We start from the raw sequence: 19,254 nt of genomic DNA on the forward strand, positions 1-19,254 counted from the left end.
AACAGCAAATCAAAAACCTTCATTAAATGGTCAGCTATTAACTGCTTTATCTTGTCATGTCTTCATGCCTGCTGCAATGTAAGAAGTGTAGTCTAGAGAGAAGGTGAGCGCTGAATTTAGCCAACATATCGAGTGAGAAAAATCTGTATTGTGCTGTTAAATTTAAATGTTTTACAGAGCTCTTCATAGGTAATGGTCAGAAGTTAGCATATTCTGATTTTATTTGTAGCACCGAACATGAGCATACTCTATGTATTAATCTCAACTTACATTTTTTATCTTGGCCTTTACTTTTGCTTCAGGGTAAAGAAGTTAATTATTCACGTATGACCCACAGTAATTAGTGTTCAGTTTTGGATAAGTATAAATGAAGTATGACAGCTATGCACGCAAGGGTGAGCAAGTTTCAGTAGGAAACTTTCTGAGAAAAGATCACAGAAACTCAGCATTGCATAATATGGACTTTTTTTTTTTTTTAGGGAGGCTGATCTTGCAGACAATTGTTTACCTAAGCAGGACGTGTTTGAGAACTAACCTTTTTTTTCTTTTTCATTTACTATATTTGCATAGCCACTAAAACATTTGCAGTTGTTTGGATACAGGAGGGAAAACAATGCGGTATTTTGAACAACTTTGTTGGTTGGAAAGTATACATCTTTTAAACATAATGAAAAATGGAAACAAAATATTATAGATGGTAACAGTTGCATTTAATACTGAGTGACCCCTAATTTTTTTTAAGTATGCTATCATCTAGCTGCCCAACACTTCTCACCAGTGTCCCGAAAACTTGGTGTGCTGGTGCGGACGTGCAGTCCACTGGGGGGCGAGCTTGAATTACACATCGTCTCTACAACTAGGAAAAACTGCAAGTGAAACCTGTAGTAGTTAGGGCATTTCATAAGTCAGACGCACTTGTATTAAATTTCTCTTTCTAGTATCAGCTTCTTGTTGTTGTTTTGCCAAATCGTCAGATAAAGTTATCAGGAGGTATCGGGTGTGATGGAGAGCCTTCGGGGCTCGCAGGCAATCTCGCAGCTCAGGTTTATCAACTCTTTCCACAAGGCGAAACTGTGAGAAATTGGCTCGCTGGAGTTGTGTTGAGTTAGTTTCTGCTTCAGTGCACCTAAAGAAAATTACTAATGTGTGACTCTACAAATGAGTAATCTTTAAAAATGGGAAAACCAGCAGTCCTGGGTTGTATTCCCGGTGTGCGTATGTCTGTGTGGCACTCGACATAGGTGCTGATGTCGGCTCCAGGAATGGGGTGAGCTGTAACTCCTGTTCCCCACAAAGTCTGCATCCGTGAAGCCCTGGCGGGGCTCGCCTTCTTCAGTTGGCTGCTTTTACTTTGAAGATGGAGAGGGAAACAACCGTAGCGTTATTTTATGATATGTAATGGCTATTTCAGGCCTTTTAGGCGGCACTAAAGTTGCCATTGACACTTCCAGTAGGACAGCTGAGCATTGCAGGCTAAGTAATACTGATTCCTTCCACTGTGGTTTTTTTGTCCCCATCAAAATTTCATTCTAAAAATATTTAAATTTATCTTAACGAATTGCTGTTTCCTTTTCTACTAGCCCTGGTTTGTGAAAGATACAGACTCTCTTCCCTCTGAAGAGAGGTAAACATCTGATATGTTTTCTGTAAATCAAAGAGTCAAACCATGCCTTCTGTTGAGAGGCTGATATGGCTTTATAAAAACTAGACTTTAATAGCTGATCTGTGAAGTTGGTGAAACTAGAAATCATGTGTCTGCAAAAACTGTGAAACACATAAAATAATTTCGTTATTTTGGCAAAAAGCAGGCAGATATTTTCATGCTATAAAATTGAGGACATACATTTTGACCTCCTCTCCAGTTGGCTGGGTGTTTCTGAAATGTCAATGGAAAGCTGCAAAGTAGTCAAAAATGTTTGCAATTTCCCTGCAAAATTTTACTTGACTTGTCATTATTTTTCAGTCATCTGTAACTGTAATGAAAATAGGTTCGTAAGCTAGCTATGGTGAAGGCAGCAGGACAAAGTCTTACAGTCATGCCATTTATCAGGTCAAATGCAAGGCAGTAAAGTCTCTGGTGAAATAATACATTTCATCATAGCCTTTATCAGCATAATAGTTGTGGATAAAGAGTGTGTACGGAAAGATGACAGGACAGGGGAGTCTGTTTTAGGGAGAGAAAAGAAGGAAAACAAGAACACCCAGGACCCTTTGGGCTAGTTGCTGTAACAGTGCAAAGGAGACATTAGAAAGTGAAAACAACAGTGATCATACGAAAAAACACACAAACCCTTTTTTATTCATACTGATTTCAGTTGCCTTTTTAGTGCATTAAATAATGAAAACCACAAATAGCCAAAGACACCAGGTTCTGGCTGCCAGCAGAGATGCTGCAGGGCAGCGGCTGCCTGCTGTGAGTGATGTCCGGGGCATGCATGTGGTGGTACACCCAACCATGGACAAACTGTCCCACTGGCCGACCATGTGGCTAAAAGATACTTTCACTTTTCATCCACAGGCTACTTAGTCTGCAAATCCTAGCGTGCAATGTTCTGATTTAACCTGAATCACGGGCCTATTGGTACCAAAGCTAACCTTTGCATATCATGATCCAGTTTTCATAGACATCATCTGTCTCCTCTTAAATAGGGAGAGCATGTAAATTTGAGGCATATTATGTAAATTGAAGAGGCAAATTATGCTGTCTGTTAGGAGGTTTGGTAAAGAACACAGAGACTTGAAACGTATAATGGGTAGTACATGTGGAGGAGATTTAAAGCTCTTCCCTTTTTTCTAAATATGCAGAGTACACTGGGTGGTGTGAATGTGTCCCAAAGCGGTGCCTAGCATGCAGACTGTGACCTGAGAAATCTAACCAACAACATAGCCATTTAAAAGGAAATTTGATTTGTCTTGGATTTCACATCTAAAGTTGCTCACAGCTAAATCCAGTTGTAGCTCATTGTGGCTACCCTTTTAGCATATGGAGAAGCCAAAGGAGTTTAAAACATTGTGTGAATCATCCTGAAGAAGTCAATGAAGAAAGACAATGCCTGCTTTAAGATTATGTGGGACATAATTTTACAACGTCTGATTGAGATTGCTCCCTGTCTCTCACCTATGTAGGATTTTCTTTCCTTGTAGGAGTAATCAGCATTCTGTATTTCTGTGCAACCTTATTTCAGTTATTTACAAATCTCCAGAGGAACGTGATGGAGTGGCTTTCGGGGGTCAATGGCAGCAAAAGCCTGGGACTTTCCAGTTGGCTTGAAGTGGGAATGGACTTAGTCCGTGAGCACGGGGCATCGTATAGCCACAGCCGTGGCTTTGCTCCTGCCTCAGAGAGGTGGAGGGGGGCAAGGGCTGTAACCAGAGCACCTTCGTGGGGCTCAGATACTGGGCTCCAGCTGCTGCTTTTCAGCGATGAGCCCCAACCAGCACCGTGTCCAAATCACTCTTCTCAGTGCTGCTGCTGCAGAAGATGCGGCTGCTTCGTTAGGCACTTACAGAGGCAGGCAGAATATAACCCCCAGGCCAAATGAATTTTTTAGTGTTTGGTGCTTTGTCCTTGATCAACGCCTATATCATTCCTGAGAGATGAGAGCAAATACCTTTGCCACAGACGTAATGAAGCCTATTTGTCAGTGTCAGGGGGTCTTCAGCAGCGTTACATGGAGACAGTAAACATCTCAGAAATGCGGTTTTGTACCTGAGAAAATGACAGCATTTCCTCCCCGAGATGTTCCTTTATAGCTGGTTGAGACACCACCCTAGAAGAGAGAGGGCTAGTGAGTACATGGGTGATTTATTTAGTCTGTGCTTTTTCAAATATTGCATTCCTCTCACTCACTGTTGCTCCATATATTATTTTAATATGAAAGGGCCCCTGTCATTAGTCTTTGTTCACATTTTCCTTTGAGCAATTTCAGAGTGGACTTAAGAAGTTGGAGGCACCAAAAAAGTTATTTCTGCTCTGTAGATTTTAAAACTTCATTCATTACCTGTTGTTTTCTTAAGGTCTGTTTAATGCCTTTTGCTAGCTATAAGTTCCAGAAAGATATTTACAGGTTTGTAATCCCTTCTTTAGGCAAATATTGGGAGGAAGCAACATTCTTTAAATAGTCCTTCTGGATTTTACTTGAACTGTGTAGATTTTTGGCCTACTTTAAAATTAACACCTCTTTGTCACCTGCCCTCCAGACTTGCTCTTCAAAAGCTTAGCTTTTCTTTCTCATGTCCTACGTGCTCCCTAGGCCCTCGTCCCAGAGCTCTCCCTCCTCCACGTAAATCTGTCGGGTGAAAAAAGCTGCAGCAGCAGGTTCACATGCTGTTTGAGAAACGGGGAATTTAAATAAACAAAGCCAATTTAAAAAATAATTTGCTTTAAGTAAAATGGGAGGCTCTGTTTGTATTGGGTGATGCTTTTATTTTTTAAGAAATGCTTTCTTTTAGTGTTTAAAATTTACTGCCAGTTTCAATAAACAGTAGAGCTTTCCAATGTGGAAACCAGTGTATTTCATGGAAGTTTTCACTTCTAGCATTTCTGCTCTTTCTTCATGCAATTTCTATTTAGAAGATAAACAGATTATTTAATAAACGGGGCTGCTGAAACCTCAGCTGAAGCCTCAGCCTATTCCCATTGATGTGACTGGGTTCAGATTTCAGGACAGAAATATATTTAAAAGCAGATGTCTGCTGGTGCAGTATGTACCAGGGTGTAAAGCAGGCTCACTAATGCCACCACAGCCTAGGAAGGTGATGTTCAGAAATGGGAACCTCTGGATGTAGTGAGATAGTTGTCTGAGTCCAGCTACTTACGGGCAGGTGTCCATACCACAAGGAGCTTGTACATCCACTTCTCTTCCAATAGCTGCTCTGTGGAAAGTTAAATGATTTCATTTTTGGCACATTTTGTGAGCTCTGAATTCACCTTACACATGGGGAGTCATTCGTCTGCATTGTAGGTCTGATGCCGTGCCGATATGGAAGAGTGCCCACGTGGTTATTCCAAGGCACTTTGATGGGAGAGCGAGTCTAATTGCATCTGTGATTGCTTTCAGTCTCTAGGTTATGAAAAATACTTGCAACAGTGCCCCTTGACTTTGTAAATATGGGGTGCATATGTGTTTTGTCTGTGTGTGGCACGAGGGAATAATGATGATTTCATTATGCAGAATAAAATTTTCTCTAAGCAAACCATTTAGTACTTAATATTCTACCTCCAAAGAACTGCAGTTCATCTAAGGTCTCAGGCATGATTGTGGTCTACCATGTGTAGCCCTGCAGTGGCATGAAGGTGAGAAAGAGCTCCTCTACTCCCATTCCCGCCAAAATGCTTTCCCAGATGTTGCACCCAGACCTGGAGGAATAAATACACAGTACAGGGTTTCCAAGGATGTTAAATCTTGCAGCCCACTCAGTCCCCGACAGAGGGAACAGGATAACAGCTTCCTACTGAAATGCCAATTACTGGTGATACCCTGTGTCTTTTGGGAAGTGTGTCTGGAGTTGCTCATGCCTGCCCTGTCCTTTTCAGGGCAGCCTTTGATCGGAAATAGAGTCTTTGGGAGTGGAGCATGCTCAAACTGCAAGTAAGCTTCACAAAAGGCTTTGTTTAGGTGTTTTATTCAGGTTTTCTGTTTTTCTATGGCTAAAAGGAAACAAAAGGTAGAGCCTGAAAGCTAGTGTTTTCGGTCCACTTTTTGCAAATAAGTAGCTAGAAAACTGGGGAAATTTTACAAAAACTTCTTGTTTCAGGGGAAAGGAAAAAGATCAGATGACACCTGTGTAGGATGAGGGTTGATTTTCTGCACATCATGTTTTCTCCACATAGGATATGAAATGTAGTGGCATCTTGGTCACATTAACTCTAATGATATTTTCCCTTGTCATGTATTTTTGTCAGTTAATATTTTTCTTTAGTATCATATATATTAATTCTGATTTTTATGGTGAAAAAAATCAATATCTCTTCATTTGGGAAGTTTAATTCCATTCACAACTCATGTACTTAAATGGGAGGTGGTTTTTTTACTGCTCTGTTTCTGCAGACAGCCCAGCACGCAGGGTCCCAGCCTCTGCTTGAGCCTGACTTCCAGCACAGTGCAAACAACAAATAATCGGTTGTGCAAAACTGAGTGAGATGAAGCTCATCCCTTGGAGCCTTTTTATTGTTTTTTGTTTATTTCTTGGGGGGGGGTGTTTTGGTTTTTTACAGGTAGTGGAAGGTTTAACTTTTATACTGAGAAACATCAGTATTGCTCTTGATCAACATGGTGGAGCAATCCCTGGAGCATCCAGGAGGTGTGACAGAGGCAGAATTGGAGGCAGATGGAAAGGGATGTGTCACTTGTTTGGTGTCTCCCTTGCAGTTATGGACCACAGTGAAGGAAAAGTGTTTTATATGGGGAAGCCAGACTAAAACCCAGGCCTGCAGCAGCCCAGTTAAAGAGAGTGTGCAGGTCTGTTGGCACCCCTTCTGAAGTTGGCTGCTGATTGAAGTGCATATCTGTTGCATCACCTTTCCCAAATACCTTTGTGAGTGAAGGCTGCTGAAAAAGGAAAAATCTCAGCCTTCTTGATGACACTGGAAATTTGATAGTCCCATATATTTGCCGTGGCCGGAGGGAAGGAGGAAAGTTCATGCCATCTTTCGCTACATAAATATATATATATATATATACACATGCACTTAACATATACTTAAATATTTATATATGTACCATGCAGGAAAAAATTATTCAAGAAGAGTAATAAAATGTGATTTGTCATCTACTGTTGGGATTTGGTCTGGCTCCTGGATTTAGGTGCACAGGAACAGGCCTTTTACATTTCCAAAAATTTTATTTTTTTCTGTTTTTACAGGAATTAAAATTTATCATTTTACATCAGCAATGCCCTTCGCAATGGACATAACTAATCCTTGTCCCAGAGAGTTAATTCTTTTGTATCTCACATCGTACTAGCTATGTGTCATCATTGGGCAAAGTCACTGTGCAGAAGCCCAAAAAGAGAAAATGTGGAAGAGAAGTTTCTTGGATTCCCCCTCTTCATTTCTCTCCTGTGCGTGTGGTGACAGAACAGGGCAGAGACTGATGTAATGGATTTGCCTTCTTAAATATGGAGAATTTAATTTTGTAAGGCTGGTCATAAAGGCTTTTTTGCTGGGATTTGTATTAAAATAGCGGCAGACTGAGGCAGCTGTATACCTAGAGGGGCATGTGGGACAATAGCAAGAGAAGGAAAGAGATAAGGTTGCTGAACTAGTACTGGTCTTGCAGAGGGAGTGAGAAGGGCCAGGATGGCGAGCAGGACCCAAGCTCAGCAGTGCCGTGAAATGAAAAGACCATGGTGTGTTGTGATGTGGGAAGAGGACTCGTGCCTGAATTATCAGAAGTGGAGCTTGTAAATAATTGGTTTGAGAGCTGCCAAAAGTGTCTCTTGTTTCAGAGTGGAGATTATCACTGCATTTTTGAATTGAAGAAATTGTTTTGTTCCCAGTTTTCATATGAAGAAACCATGTCCCTGTGCTTTGCCTAAGTCAGACTGAGAACAAGGAATAAAAAACCCCTGCATTTCAAGACGTGTCACAGGCAGCACAGTATGTTCCTGTTCTGCTCATAGAAATTGTTTTCCCAGATTTACTCCACTGATAGGAAACTTTAATCTCTTCCCAGAAAGATATTTTATTTGCATATTCTGACAATACTGAAACAGGAAAGTCAAATTCACTATGTTCACCAAAGAGATATAGTGAATCAGTAACTTGGAAACAGAGATCCCAAATGACCTTTAGAAAGACATCTAAATAATTGAATTGGATTTTTGCATCAAAATGATTGAAAATATTTCAAACTTTTAAAGGGATGAAACTGAGATGCAGCAGTTTCATTACAGAAAGTAAGATGTTCCTAATATGTGAGTCATAGCATTGCTGTTCACTTTCTCTGCAGTTTTGGGAAGGTTGCTGATGCTCGCTGTGTTGGTTTTCCTACCTGCAGAATGGACACGATAGTTGTTACACAGTGCTATTATGAAGACAGACTTTTATGAAGGATTAGATTTTTTTAAAAAACAAAGCTTTATAAGGCACTTTGAAGTTGGAAAGTGCTTTATAAGTGCTCTGATGTTTTTTCATTAAAAAATTATACTAATAAATATCACACAAAACGCAGGAGTTGTCATTTTTCCCTTTCCCCTGTGTCTAAAAGCTAAGCTGCCCTCTTCCTCTGGGAGTGCCTGAGGATGCTCATTATCAGATAGTGTTTTTGCTGTAAAAAGATTCTTTTCTGCCTGAAATTGCTTATTTTTAGTAGAAACGCAAAATCTAATTAGCTGTCATTTGTGGTTTTCAATTTATGATTTCCCCTTCTAAAGTCCTATCAGTATGCGTGCAGTGCGACTGTCCCATATGTTTCAAAACACTTCTGGTGTTCATGTGGGAGCTGAAACCAGCTGACATAAATACTACACCTTATATATGTTGTATAATATCCTGTAGCAGAAACCAAACCAGGAATCACCAGGAGATGTGATGAGGAGATGTCCTCAACCCTGCAAAGCTGACTTTGACTAGAAAATTTAACATCATCAAACATAGTCATGCTTGCTGGATTATTTCTTTTCTTTTGACTTGTTATGGGCTAAATCCTTAGGATCTCACTTTGTTTTTATGTGAGGAATACTCCTCCAGGAGTGAGGGCAGTAGGAACTGAGTGTACAAAGATGTGGCTGTACATAGCAGGGCTGGGCAGGTGCTACCTATTAAACCATGCAAGTTTGACTCAAACCCATTGCATTTTGTGAATGGAATGAGAGACGGCATCTCTCCTATGCTCCCACCCTCCCAGTCTGGAAACACTACACAAAACTATAAACCAAGTTTCATTTCCAAGTGCTTTTCTATCTTTGTCCTTCTCAGAAGTGGAATTTCAGCGTGTGGCTCTTTCACAGGGTGCTGAATGCTTAAATACAGAAAAATCTGACTAGGTGGCTAAGCCTGTACCCCTGAACAGTCCCTTATGTGTATTTTCTAGTTGATTCTTATTTCAAATAAAAATGTTACTAGTATTTCAAAATGCTGAGTACTGTTGCAGGAAGGGGCTACAGAGAAGTGATGTAATAACTCGGAGTCATGGTGAGAATTACATGTGCAGAAAAATTGGATAGATGGGAATGTCTGAAGAGGACACAAATAAGAAGGGACATGGCACTCACCTGTAATACCAGAGAGAGAGGTGAGTTTATGCCAGATAAAGAAATTGATTTAGTCCTGGTAGTAGACGGCGTTACCTCATTGTTACTTAATGACATGGTTGCCACGAGCCTGCTAAAGTGAAGAATAAATGAAGCTTAAATAGTACACAAATGAAAGGAACTGCAAGTGTGTAGGGAGTACATAGGGCATCTGCAATTGCAGTAAATAAGATTCCTTGCCTAGAGAGCGTAAGCTTGGCTGTTTCCTGGAGCTCCAGAGCAGTTTCCCTGCTGGCAGAATAACCCATAACTATTTACATGGCGTTTTTATGGTGCCTGTCTTTGAAGCATCTGGCATCAAATACCATGATACCAGGTAGTTGATGGGCAGAGGCTTACCTGCCGGGGAACATGCTGCATGGGAAATTCTGCCCAGGATAGAACAGATCCTGGTCCCTTCATCTGCTACGTGCCATGGTCTCCTGTTGGTACCCACATAGGGGTTTTTTTTAAGGAATATATGAATGTCATTTGGTTGTAAAGTAAAACTTTGAGAGAGATTTATTTCCGTGGGTGAATGATCTTCCGGATGTTAAAGTACATGAATACGGAGATGGGAAGACAGATGTTGAACTGTGGGGAGGGTGGAAAATTTTGGAAGGATTGGCTCAACAGTGGTCATTATTCAGCTTTATTAATTCATTATTTGCTTCAGTTTAGGGAGAGTTAATGAGTAACCATTGTAACTGTTCTTAAGTGCTTAAGTGAGAGGAGTCATAGTGGGGTAGGAAAAATAATATGGTAAAAGTAATTAAACTAATTTGGATTGTGGCATCAGGACTACAAAAGGCAAGATTTTGGAGGGCTCTTAGAAATAGATGTTTTGTTAATAGAAGATTAAAAAAATTACTAGTTCCATTTGGGGCATTGAGTCATACCTTTAAAACTTCATAATTAACTTCCCCAAACAATAGAAAATACTCATTTTCTACAGGGAACTGTCTAGAAGAACTTTTTCATGCTCCAGGGTCCTTCTTGATCCGTATAAATGCCTGTCATGGCATACTGTTCACTGTCCATGTATTGCAAGACAGAGCTGCAGAATAGCATCAGAATATAATTTCTGTGTTTTGGGATCTTTTTGTCAGGTTTTGGGACAAAACAATAGAGCTTTCAAAGAAAGGTGCAAAAGAAGAGGGTCAGCTCCTGTGAAAATGCTCACAGCTTCAGGCATTTATTTTTAAATCGGTAGCTTCTATAAGTCTAAAATCTTACAGGTTCAGCAGATTGAACTAACAGGGATTTGTCTTTTTCCAGTTTTCTTTTTCTCCTCATGTTGATTGCCACAGGTTCTTAGTCTCTTTCTGCAGCTCTCTTTACTACCATTTTCTAAAATCTGTCTACTGTTTTGTCTTCTGCTTCATTCCCATGTTTCCATTACCCTGGGCAAGACTCATTTCACCTGCTTTTCCTCCTTAGAGTTGAATAAGAATATGAGTGTCCGGGTGCATGACAGTAACTCTGCGGTTCATGCTCCGGCAGCTGCCAAGCCATCGAAGGAGACGAAACGTGCCCACGTTGTGAACCCGAGAGTTTCTGAGACACTTAAGCTCAAGTGCTCACAGAGAGGCAGAAGTGTCTGAGTCAAAGTGGTTGAGTATTTGACTTCAACTCCACTGCAATCCAGTCTTGAAATGGAAATATATATATGTATAAGCACTGAGGCTAGTTTCTTCCACTTAACAAACTAGTTTTGTCCACCTCCTCACTGCTTTCTGGGTTGCCCTGCTGAGGTCCTGCTTCTCTCTGTTGATTGTACTGAGAATTTCAGCTGTGAGTGCCCAGGTTCATCAGCCGAAGCTGGTGTGTGTTCATAGAATCATAGAATACTTTGGGTTACAAGGGATCTTAAATATCATCTAGTTCCAAGCCCCCTGCCATGGGCAGGGACACCCTCCACTAGACCACGTTGCCCAAAGCACCATCCAACCTGGCCTTGAAGACTTCCAGGGAGGGGGCATCCACAACCTCTCTGACATCTGTGAGATCTAACACCAGCTTCCCATCCTCTAGCAATTGTGCTTCTGCTGCTCCTTTCTCCATCCTTTGAACTCCTGGATCTTGCAGTTTTTACTGTAGTTCTTAGGGACTCAGAGGTCACTCTTCATGTCTGGGATGTTATTAAACAAAAGGCTAACAGTTAGTATAGTGTTGCCTGGGAAGAAGAACATTTTTTCCTAGCACCTGTTCATCCACAGATAATGTGGATATTTAATGGAAAAGTAATATTATTATTATTCTTTCCCTAAAAATTAGGTTGGCATAAAATGTTGTTGATTAATCTTAATGAAAGATTTTTAAGGTGCATGTGAGTGAATGTCTTCAGAGTAATGCTACTTTGCCTGTTTTTTTCCTTCTTACGCTATACACATATATATAATTGAAAATAATGAAAGGTCTTCTTAGGTTGAGCTTGTAAGTGTGATTTTCCTTCAGTGGTGTAAATAGCTTGAGAGGAATGTGGTTAGTCCTGTCTCTTTCACATAGCTCTATAGGGGCTGGGTAAGCAGGACTCATTGAGGAGGGAGTCTGGAAGCAACACCTGGGCACTCCAGCCAACTGACCCACGCTCACGTCCTTCCATCAGCTGACTTTCCTTTCTTTCCCAAAGTGATACTGTTTTAATGGACAAACAAACAATTTCTGGTATTTCTCTTTCACCAACCGCCCCTCCCCACATCGGGTTCTCCATTTGTCTTCTGCCAAGGGAAAGAAGAGCTGGGATTTGTGTACCAAAGAGGCCATTGCAGGGAAAGGATATCGAGGCAAGGGAGAGAATTAGAATTTCTATTTTCAGAATTAGAATTTTAAATAAGGATCCAAAGCTTCAGAAATACTTCCTCATTTTGCTCTGGAAGTCTCTGTGGTCAAAGAAACAAAGTGGGGCAGTGTCCAGAGTCTAAAGAAAAAGAAAGTTTTAAAGAACATTGAGAATGGATGGGGCAAGTGCTCCACTTGGAAACTTATGCTGTGTGACAAGACCAGTAGGATAGACCTGCCAAGTCAAATGGGGAGATTGCTATATCTGTCTGGTGCTCCGCACCAACTGTTTGTGGCAAGGGTATGTATGTAAGACAGTTTGGTGGTGAACCTGAACATGTTTTGTTGCACTCTGTCATTGGCAAGAGAGCGTGCAACCCGCCATCTGCCAAGTAGCTTGTGCCCATCCAGCTCACGGCAGCTGCCGGATTCCAGGCACCCAATGCTGCAGCCACCCAGGGGCAATGAACACTATTTGGTGCTTTGTGCTTGACTGAGGACTATAAAATTATCTAGGCTAAGCTGCTGCTGGTGCAGCTATGGGCTGTGGTCACCTCAGAGCCTGGAATGCTGGGTTGTCCTCACAGCAACTGTTTCCCACCCCCGTCTGACATCAAAACTGCAGCACAGCCCAGATGGTGCACAGAAGGTACCAACCCAAGGAGCTCAAATGTTGCTGACAACCCTGCTGACATGCCTGTAAAGCATCCAGTTTCCTTACAGAGGCACCCATGGCCATTTCAGCTGGACTTTTCAGGGCAGTTTGGGCTTTGTGATGATATTCTTACTCAGGAATTTTCTTTTGAAACCGCAAGCTCTCAGCAAAGCATTTATTGACTCTTGAAGAGACGCATGGAGGGAGGTACTGCCTACGACAAAGCAAGTGTTGCATCACTGTTTCATGTAATTGAAATAGTTTCTTGCAAGCTGCTCGTGATTCATAAGAGATAATAAATAACTGAGGAATGATTGTGCCTGACAAAGGAAACAGTTGTTGCAGAGATGCTCTTTTGTTGTCCTGGTTGTGATTAGCTGGTTTCAGAAGGGGAGGTAAAAAGTCATTTTTGACACACCAAAGGAAGATACATATAGACCTCACAGAGTTTTCCTTCCTCAGTTTTGGTGCATGCTTGACTGTGAGATCAAGGTAACTGCCAAGAGCAACATGTAGACATTGAGGGTTGGTGATGGAAATCACAAATAAGTATAGCCTACAAACATGGCAAAAATGGAGTTCTATAACACTTTGCTTTATGAAAGCACAAAATCCAGTTTTGCTGTATTAATCTTCTCCTCTGACATGATACAACACAGAACGTGGGGCATGCATCATGCTTGCCTTTAAACAAAAAGCAGAGGGTGGGATTTTCCAAAAATCTACACTTAGCCCAAGTCTGATCTCATTGAAGTAAAGCGGTATTTATCCACAGTGTTGTGCAAGTCCCATGGCTGAGTACATTTTAAAATTGTACACCATTCCTGGTAACATCTTACATGCAAAACTAATTTTACTGAAAGTAAGTGCAATAAATAAAGAGGACATTTTGCAGATTGAATTTTTTATGTTTAATTGGGAAATCGTAGTTCATTTTTACCAGCTTGCTAAGAAATGTCCTGCAGTGTTGTTTACATAAATAATTATAAACCTTCATAAACTTCATAAAAATAATTGGAAGTCTCTGACAGCCTGTGATAAATTGCTGAAATACCGGGTAATCTGGCCATTTGGGGAGAAAGTGTAGCCTGACAAGATGAGGGTAGCAACTTCATACAGAAATAATGAGAATAATTACACAGCCCTTTGTCCTGATGTTAATCCCTGCATCACCCCTGCAAGGTAGGATCTATATTGTTGCCTTAATCCTGTTGATTTTCTTAGTCATGTGAATGCCACAGGAATGATAAATCTCAAGGCCCTTTCCTTACATTCAGCAAATTCGGTACCTCGCAATTGTGTAATTTGGCCTAAAGCAACCACTAGGCAGTGGGCGTTCATGGGAAGTGTGCAGAGGGGGTTGTGGGGATTAAGAGCAACAAGGGGAAAGTCACCACCTGTTTTTCCACCCCCTCCCCTCTTTCTTTTGTCTCTCCCAGGAGAAAAACCCTACAAATGTACCTGGGAAGGCTGCACCTGGAAGTTTGCTCGCTCCGACGAACTGACGAGGCATTACCGCAAGCACACGGGAGTGAAGCCATTCAAGTGTGCAGACTGTGACCGCAGCTTTTCCCGCTCAGATCACTTGGCGCTCCACCGCCGCAGGCACATGCTGGTTTGAGAAACGCTACCTGTTCCAGCTGAGTTTAAGAGCTGGGTCTCTTAACTACCCGGAGTGAATTCAGCAGGGCTGAATCCCCTTCTACAGTGTTAACAGACAGGGCTTTCCCTGATGTCCGTAACAAAAAATAATAACAGAAATTTAGGAAAAAAAAAAAAAGGCAGGAAAAGAAGTGCCACTCTTCTCCTCACCATCTGAAGTTAACCCCATCTGCCCCTCAGCATGGCTACCCCATGAAAGTGTCATCACAATCACCTGGGAAATAGCAGCCGAAATGCTACAGGAATGGGCATTATTTTACATGCTGCGTCCTTTGACAAAAAATGTTTATAGCTTGTATGTTTTCTCAGCTGTCGGACATTTTGTTCCTGAAAAATCACTGCTGATTGGAGGATTAGATGCCACAAACCAATGATGATGATGATGATGAAGATGATAATGATGATGATGATGATGATGAGAGCAAGACCGCTAGATCTTTACTATCCCATCTTTTCCCCTTGTTTTGAATACCATCTGGCCGGTGTCAGCATCATGCCTGAGCTGTGCTGCAAACAAGCTGCGTGTGAGTAGGCAAGAAGATTCTGCTGGAGAGGTCCCGCTGTTGGAGGGAAGGGTCGCTTGAGCAGACTGTTGCAATAACAATGGTGGCATTTTAATATTGTACCACAATTTGTCATTATGCCAGCCATTTAACCTTTTTCTTTTATCTTTTTTTTTCCTTTCTTTTCTTTTGTTGTTGTTGTTGAAGTCTGTATAATAAACAAGGGGCAGCAGCATTTCTGCTGAAAGTACAATATTAAGTATCCATATTTTACCATGGACTGACTTAGAACCATTTCCTGATTTGTACAGAAGGAGCCATCAAAAACAACTATCCTGTTCTCAACGTGCAGTTTTCTTTCATACAGGTATCCTCTTCCCCACAACCATTATTTGAACACAAGGAAATAGTCAGATCTTAAGCTCGCTGGTACCAAGGTTAGTGGCGTAGCCATTCATGAAATGTAATTGAATGTACCAACAAAACAAAACAGAGAAGAAATGGCTGCATCTCTTGCAGAGAAAAAGCAATAATGAATAAAATGGCTCTCGAGACAATAATTTACTCTACTCCAACAGAAGGGGGGGGGCTATGCAGAAATAGCACGTAAGATCATTTAAGTTAATCTTTCTGATGGTTTCACTGACCTGCTAGGTATCACAATTAAGTACTTTCATTTCCTTCAACATAATACTTGTGTCTGAAAAGCAAGAAAGATAAAGGAAAGAGCTGATTGTTGAGGGGTCCGTGGATGAACTGTAAGTAGGAAGGAGAAATGTTTCTGCAGTGGTGCTCTGCAAGACATTAGGTTTCTCCCTGGGAGTTAGGGAATAACAAGATTTTACCAGTTGTCTGGTGTGATATAAATGGCCCTTTATATGGGTACCAGTGGCTGCTGCCGCTGGGATTTTCAATCCAAGCCTTTTCAGATTAAATAAAAGGAAATTCTTGATCATTCCCATACAACCCTATATTTGTGAACCAATTTGTATTAATTGAATTATGTAGGAAAGAGAGAAACTCTTACTCATCAGTTGTTCATGCAAAAGGAATAGTGTTTTTCTGTTTTCTTTCCTCACAAGGATCTGCCTATTCAGCTAAATTTGACAAAGGAGGAGGCTTGGCAAGATTTTTTAAGTGTTGAGATTTTTATAGCTTAGAGATGAAAGATGTATACATAAAGGTCTTTTGCAATGCATTTAATTATGAATATTTGGTTCCAGGAATTGCACAGATTAAACTTGTGATGCCACTTGTTCATTTTTAAATGTTTGACCAGTCTGAATTAATTTCTGATTCCTGAAGTAACTGTGGTAATGTTGGGGGGATTCTGAAATCGAGGTAAACTTTAAGAAAACCAGCACAGAGTACCCATACAGATATTGAAAGCAATTACAGTCAATTGAGGATTAATGTGACTGGGACAATACTTTGTAACAGCATTCACATGCCCCAGAATTTGATTGTCTTTAAATATGTTCTTAATATTCCCTGGTATCAGATAGTTTATCAGCTCTCTGAAAGAACTGCAATACTGTTAAAGCTCAGGCTCCCCTCTGCCAAGTGGTCAGCAGAGAAACCCAGGACAAATTATTTGCAGCCATTGTGGGAAAAATGCCTCTGTTGATTCCCATTGACCGTGCTGGTAATCAGCTTCCACCAAATCTGGCAACATTTTAGTATCCAGCTCCAAATCAGGAATGAAGCAGAGGCACCACGTGTCTGTGCAAAGTGTGAAGAGGCTGTGGCAGCTCAGGGCTTCTGGGTAGACCATGAGGCATCGTGGGGCAGCAGAACTGGGTCTTTGCCAGCAGCATGACTGTTGTTGGTTTAAAAAACTGGTTGTCAGTGTTGTGTGTGAGATGGTTCATGGATTACGTCTGACGTCTGTCTTTTATGTACTTCAATATCATCCCCTTAAATGGATCTGTCATTCTCAGCGTTTAGGGAAAGACGTCAGGTCAGGTAGAAGTCAATTGATAAAATTATTTTCCTGCCCAAGAACATTTTGCCGACTAATTACTTGAATAGCAGTAATTCAGTTGAAGAACTGACGGCATACAGAATTCCTTTCAGAATCTGTGATTTTTTTTCTCCCATAGAAAATTAAGTTTATTTGACCAGAAACTCTTAAGGCCATTCTGTTATCGTACAAGAGGAGCAGTGAGAGAGATTGTCTCTGACGTTATTCACAAAGGCAGGGTATAATTGCGAGATACCAGTGCCCTCTTTGGGCTTCCACTGTAGTCAATGAAGAGAGAAAAACTCTTTAAGAGAAATTGAGAGGCCTTAAATTTCAGCATTCAACTCTGAGCTGCCCCGAGGAGGAACATATGCATCATAGACCCTGGAGAGGCTCATCTCCCAAGGCTGAGCTTGGTCTGTGTGAATCCCTTGCCTTTCAGCTGGTTGCCCATTATTTTATGCATAGGAAACACTGCAACAGAAAGAGGGTCTGGTGTTATTTGAGGAACCCCATAATGATGCAGGGTTAAAGCGGCTCTCACATCAAGGGACACAGGCACAGAGCATGTCAATGGTAATAGAATGAAGCCAAAAGGTAAAGGAGCGTATGCTAAATTTTCTTATGTCACAGGCAGGAAGTATATCCTCAACCTTCCCAGCACACGTGTAAGGGCTTTTTGTGCTGCAGTTACCTCTGGACAGGTTACACAACCAGCAGCAGTCCGCCACTGGGTTTCAAGTATCCAGTATGGTTCTTGGCAAGTTTCTTTTTTTTTTTTTCATACCAGCACCCGCAGGCTTTGACCTCAAATACTCTGTGAGGTTGTTTTCTGGTTGGTTTTTCTCTTCAGAAGTATTTTAAGAGAAGTTACTCTGTGGGAGGAGGGTGTTTGGATGTGGAGCTGATGTCCCCAAGATTGTCAGGGTGTCCTTCCCTCAGTGGCTGTGGTTCAGACCCACCAAACTTCGGTGCTTGTGCAAAGACCAAGGGTGATTGCTCCAGAGTAGTTTCCTCAAAAATCCTGATATCCCGCCGCAGGTCCATGACATTTCATAACCGTGGCAAAGGCAAAGGTAGCATGCAGAAATATCAGATCTCATCTTGACAGAACACAGTAGGTCCATCTTAATTGAGCATCTGGGAGAGACAAATATACAGTGTTCCATTCTTTCAGAAAGACAGAGATTTATGCTTTTAAGTGTGAGTAAAGGATGGGTGATATCCACCGTGCCCATTACAGCTTACAAGGGAAAATATGCCACAGAGAGTCAGATTTCGTATGTTTTCAAAAAGATTCAATGGGTTTGTCAGGAAATCTCAGTAGCCAGCATTATAGGAAAACGTAACAAGTAAGCAGCTTTGATACAGAACTTTTTTAATTTTAAATCGTCATTATTTTTTGAGCACCTGTTTTATTCAGCACTGTAAAATTGGCTCATTGCAACAGCAGTTTATACTTGGGGATGAAGATGCAGTATTCCTTATTCTCTATCATGCTTACACAATTAATTACATAGATTTAGACTGACTTGTATATACGATTATTTGCTGGAGTAATGTATAACAAAATTAACAGTGTTGAAAATTACATCAGTGATGTTGATGTTTTGGGTAAACTCACAGTGCAGAGCATGGACAAATAGTTGGACAAGCTTTCTCCCCTTTAATAATGGGAATAACAGTGATCATAAGTCTTGTTTTCCATTAGCCACATTGAAAATGTATTCTAGTTGCCATTTATAAATTTATCTTCTGATAATAAATGCTGTTTAATGGAAAAAATCTCTTTCTCCTTTATTGAAGGTGGGTACCTCAAAATCGGAGTAAGTTTCACTATTAATATCCCACTTATTTTTTAGTTTGAACTTTGGTTTGGAAAGGTCAGTAAGCGAAACTGCATCTTCCACAGCAGACAAGTCTTAAGATTGTTCAATAAATCCGCCCTACTCCCACATGCTCATCCATACACACCTGCATATAAACCCCAGCACTTCCACATGCCTTCACCCATGCACAGGTAATAAATAAGTTTATTTAAAAAAAAAAATCAGAAAAGGAAGAATTGGAAATAAAGACTGTAAAAAAAAAATACTACCTTCTTAACAAACCAGCTCGTATTATTGTATTATGCCTTTGCCTGTGATTTATAACTGGAGAAGTGCACAAAGAAATTTAAAGATTGTTATATTTTCACAGTTCTATTATAGCGTAACAGTTACTCTGTAATGTATGCCTATGAAGTCAAGCCTATTGATACCTTAAAATGCTTAAATTCTGATCAGTTTCCGCAGTAAATCAGGTTTTAGTACACAAATGTAACTATAAGGATACTGCATCTTTAGAAATCAAAATACCTTGAAAGTATTTTACTATACTTGTAACAGTTTAAATATTCTGTAACATATGTGATAGTGGAAAAGTATTTTCAAACTCACAATTTTACATGGGGTGTA

General features: G+C 40.8%; 1 protein-coding gene across 15 annotated transcripts in view; it reads left to right on the top strand.

The window, feature by feature from the left end:
* KLF12 (KLF transcription factor 12) overlaps window positions 1-18,848 on the top strand; it is a 264,264-nt gene extending 245,416 nt beyond the window's left edge. For all 15 annotated transcript variants that reach the window (XM_054845333.1, XM_054845161.1, XM_054844567.1 and 12 more), the window contains one exon: window positions 14,110-18,848. In XM_054845333.1, coding sequence (XP_054701308.1) covers window positions 14,110-14,291 — 182 coding nt within the window. In that variant the 3' untranslated portion in view covers window positions 14,292-18,848. The remainder of the gene's footprint in view (window positions 1-14,109) is intronic.
* Window positions 18,849-19,254: the final 406 nt, after the last annotated feature.

This window comes from Grus americana, chromosome 1, assembly GCF_028858705.1.
Source record: "Grus americana isolate bGruAme1 chromosome 1, bGruAme1.mat, whole genome shotgun sequence".
In the NCBI taxonomy this organism is placed as follows: Eukaryota; Metazoa; Chordata; class Aves; order Gruiformes; family Gruidae; genus Grus; species Grus americana.